We start from the raw sequence: 4,468 nt of genomic DNA, 5'->3' as shown, positions 1-4,468 counted from the left end.
CATTTTTAAANTGAGAATATGGTGGTCTCATTGATTCTTGATTGCAATACAGTGTTAAGTGGTATGGACCAGGAAAGATAATTCTACACTGAATGACATAAAATACTGTTCGGATGATGCAGATATGACAATCCTTGCTATATTATTGAAGAAAACAAAAACAGAATGCCAGACCTTGTATCGGATGGTATATCTGGATCTGACATATTCATAGCCCTCTGTAAACTAGGGCTGATTTGGCTGCATGCTGTTGAGACCTGCTGAGCTGAAGGAGATAGAGGTCCCAGCCTCTGAACCACCATCGGACTGCTGGTGATTATCAAATTGTTACAGCTGCTTTTTCCAATGGACTTGCACTGGGATCCGTAGACAAAAGCTCCTAAAAATAAAGAAGTCAGTTAAACTATGACATTATTTTTTTAAATGACTCAGTTAAATAATTTCTAGTATGTTCCCCCCCCCCATCCATGCAACATTAAGGAAAAACTTTTTCTTTAAATGTAGTCATACCATATGTTAAGAGTCCCACTCTGAAGGAGACGGGCATTCAAAAATTTGAAAAATAAATGAATAAATAAATAAAATTGTAATTCATTAATTACATTAGTGAGGAGATCACATTATAAATCATTTTAACGAAAAGAAATGTGGCGTTGCAACTTATTTTGTTTTACATTACACTTGCTCCAGTTCACATAGCGAAGATATCAGTGCTTGCTACAGCAAATATAGATCTAAGTATCTTCCTCCACATGCCAATGGATGATCTCTTTAGTCCTGCGGCAATGCAGATGAAACTTCTTTCCCCTCCCTCACTCTCAGGAAAAAAAACTCCGACTGCAAAACAGTGCCTTCCACTTTCAACCCTCACACCTGGCCTAGAAGGCCGCCCTGTCCTATGGTGTTGAAGGCAACTGAGAGATCAAGGAGAATCTTGACTGTACCTTTCCTACCCTGGTTCAATAAAGGTCTTCAACTAGAGCAGGGGTCTTCAAACTTGGCCCTTTTATGACTTGTGGANCAACCACGTCTTGAGGGTGCGGCGGAAGGAAGGGAGATCAGGGATCACCCTGATCTCTGGGGGCAGTTCGTTCCAGAGGGTGGGAGCTCCCACAGAGAAGGCCCTCCCCCTTGGGGTCGCCAGCCGGCACTGCCTGGCCGACGGCACCCTGAGGAGACCCACTCTGTGAGAGCGTACAGGTCGGTGGGGGGTAATCTGTAATCATGTGTTAGGCCACAATTACCTCACCAAATATCCTGCATGATTTTTAAAATATTTCATTTTATATAGTACTACATTTTATTTTTATACTGTGAGCTACTTCGATCAGAAAGTCCTTTGTAGGCAGACAGTTAAAATGTTAAAATAAAAACAATCCAAGAAACTTTGGTGCTTGAAAGCAAGTTAAATAATAATAATAATATATTTAATATCTGGCTATTTGCTGCACTTTAAATCACCCAGAAATACAGTTCACCATTTACTTGGGAAAAAATATTTTCTTCCAGGAACCTGCCATTTATTAGAAGGTCTGAAAAAAGCTTACATATACTCAAAACTCTGTATCCGAGATGGGTAACCATGATATGCAATCCTACTACTCACAGAAAGGCCAAAATTCATTAGTGTAGGCAGCAGTAATTGATTTGGATCTATTTTAGGGGAACAAGGGTTTAAGAATATGTTATATAAATATGATACTGTGCCCCCCCCAAAAGATCAGACCATTCTTTTTCCTAATTCGCCTATTTCACTGAGCAACTTTTTAAACCAAAACAAATTTTTCAAGCACCCATAAACAGATGAATGATTTGTTTCACCGTGCTCGAGTAGCTCAGTTTAAAACATAGCATTTTCCCCCATTCATACATTTCACATTTCCATTTATTTACTCATCTTCCTGAATTAATATAAACAAATCCCATTTCCCTTTTTATCGAGATGTTTTCGTAAGAAAACACCAGCATAGCATTGAAAAATGAAGATTCGTGGATCGTTTGAGTGTGATCAACACCATTTTAAACTTACCGTACATTTGTTTGGCTTCTCCCCAGAATGCACTCTCATATGGATAAGCAATTTGTAACGGGCGTTAAATGATTTGTATCTTCGAGGGCACCCAGCCCAGAAACAAGTGAAGTCTTCCCCTTTCCTCTGGTCAATGTGAATTTTTTCTATATGTCGCACAAGTTCTTCTTGCTGATCGTAGGAAGCACTGCAGTCTATCCAACGACAGCAGTGCTTGCCACTGAAATCTTCGAGTTCACTGTCTTCATCTAAAAAACAGTTCTGGATAGATGCAGGCAAGGAAAGTGGACGGGAATGGCTGATGAGCGCGTGCTGATGTGCGTGATAGGGAGGTGGTGGACCATGTGGAGGAAGCACAGGGGGAGCCAGTGAAGAAGCAGAGGGAACACCATTTGCATTTCCAGAAAAAATATCCCCATGTCCACCCTTCACAAAGCCCATAGGTTGGCTCTCTACTAAACATGTACCTTGTTGAACCATCATATTATTTGTGATCAACGGCTGCAGATTGCTTTGCTCCAACTGTTGCATGCGCTGATATTCACCGTTTCCATTTTCACTGTAGTCTGGAGGGGTAGCATTGCAATTAGCCATAAGAAGCCTTTTTTGAGGATTTGGTATAGAGCAAGTCTGAGGGATGCAACTTCCCTTTATTCCTAAGAAATGCCCATAAACTTCAGGTTGAGGAGAGATGTTGCACGGAGATGTTCTTGAACCATTTATATAGGCAACTAGAGAAGTAGGGGAGGTGCGGATGATCGTATTGAAGTCAATCCCAATGCCATCAGACAAAGGGGACAGAGACAGCGCTCTCTTTTTTGCGGAATGAGATCTGACTGAGGAATGGTGAGGGCTAGAATAAGGTGGATGGTTGTTTTCCATACTGAGCAAGTAAGATGGCAATGAAGTAGAAAAGTTGTTGGACATGGATATCCCCGATGCAGCATTTGTGGCATCACCGAACTGACTGCTATTTTGTGAACTCGAGTTGGAGGGAAGAGAAGGATAAACTCTATAACCGTGAAACCACTCTTGTTTGACACTTTGTATTGACTGGCTTTCTGAAAGGCTCAACGTTGTGGACGCCAAAGATTCTCGTGACACGAGGGATCTGTAGTAAAGATCAGAAAAGAAAGAACAATGTAATCTTAACAATTGAATCCTAGATCTTGGCAATTACAGGTAGCCTTTGACTTAGAACAATTCATTTAGTGACCATTCGAAGTTACAAAAGTTAAAAAAGTGACTTATGACCATTTTTCATGCTTAGAACCATTGCATCATCCCCGTGTCACGTGATCAAAATTCGGATGCCTGGCAACTGGCTAATATTTATGATGGTTGCAGTGCTTTGGGATTATGTGATCACCTTTTGCAACCTTCAACGGGAAATCCAGATTCAGTTAATTTCAGATACTAACTTAACAACTGCAGTGGTTCACTTAACAAACGTAGCAAGAAAGGTCTTAAAATGGGACAAAATTCATTTAACAAATGTCTCATTTGACAATGGAAATTTTGGGCTCAATTTTGATCATAGGTCGAGGTCTATCTGTATGTGGAACAATTGGCATACACAGCTCAGTTACTTATTCTTGATAATCAGAATGAAAACTTTAAATCTTGATCTTTGCATATTCAAATGAGCACTAACACAGCTGAGACATATCCAATACTGTGTTACCATAAGAATTTAGCCTTTCACCACACTGGAAGTCCTGTGTACATCTTGAAAGCATCTTCTGAAGAACGTTAGGCCCTCATGAAGGACCAGTAATGTAAGTAGTCCTTCAAGCTTTTTATCTGCAGTTCCCTGCTCTTTACCTATTGCTAAAACCAATTTCCAATGTCTTCGTCATCAGCACCAGCATCATATGCCTTCCCCATAAAATACTAAAAAGTAAAAAAAGATTCTGCCAATTTTGGTTACAGAATCATTCATTTCACAGGCCACCTACCCTCAACCACAGATCTTTGCCATAAGAGATTAGACATCACTACTTTATATATAACATTAAAACAATGAATTCATCAGCTTACTACATTTATTTACTAGAAATTTAACTACTAGCATCGCCACGTACATTTGCTCAAGTTTATTTAACGTTTTTCTTTCATTTATTTTAAAGCTCACTAATATTACTGTAGCCCAGAATTCCAATATCATGGAAGTAAACTCAGAATAATCACTGGCATGTACGAAACTAATTATTAGTGATACATTTAAAATGCTATAAGGGTGAGAATATGGTGGTCTCATTGATTCTTGATTGCAATACAGTGTTAAGTGGTATGGACCAGGAAAGATAATTCTACACTGAATGACATAAAATACTGTTCGGATGATGCAGATATGACAATCCTTGCTATATTATTGAAGAAAACAAAAACAGAATGCCAGACCTTGTATCGGATGGTATATCTGGATCTGACATATTC

The 4,468-nt window shown here is 39.5% G+C and overlaps 1 protein-coding gene across 1 annotated transcript in view; it reads right to left on the bottom strand.

Moving 5' to 3' along the window:
* Positions 1-319: 319 nt before the first annotated feature.
* GLIS3 (GLIS family zinc finger 3) overlaps positions 320-4,468 on the bottom strand; it is a 37,057-nt gene continuing 32,908 nt past the window's right edge. Inside the window, exons 2-3 of the mRNA XM_029284970.1 lie at positions 2,030-3,140; positions 320-379 (exon numbers count right to left, since the gene is read on the bottom strand). Of these exons, the coding sequence (XP_029140803.1) occupies positions 320-379; positions 2,030-3,140 (1,171 nt within the window). The remainder of the gene's footprint in view (positions 380-2,029; positions 3,141-4,468) is intronic.

This window comes from Protobothrops mucrosquamatus, unplaced genomic scaffold (assembly GCF_001527695.2).
Source record: "Protobothrops mucrosquamatus isolate PMUCROS unplaced genomic scaffold, P.Mucros_1.0 scaffold1151, whole genome shotgun sequence".
NCBI lineage: Eukaryota > Metazoa > Chordata > Lepidosauria > Squamata > Viperidae > Protobothrops > Protobothrops mucrosquamatus.
This window is presented reverse-complemented; position numbering and strand designations above follow the sequence as displayed.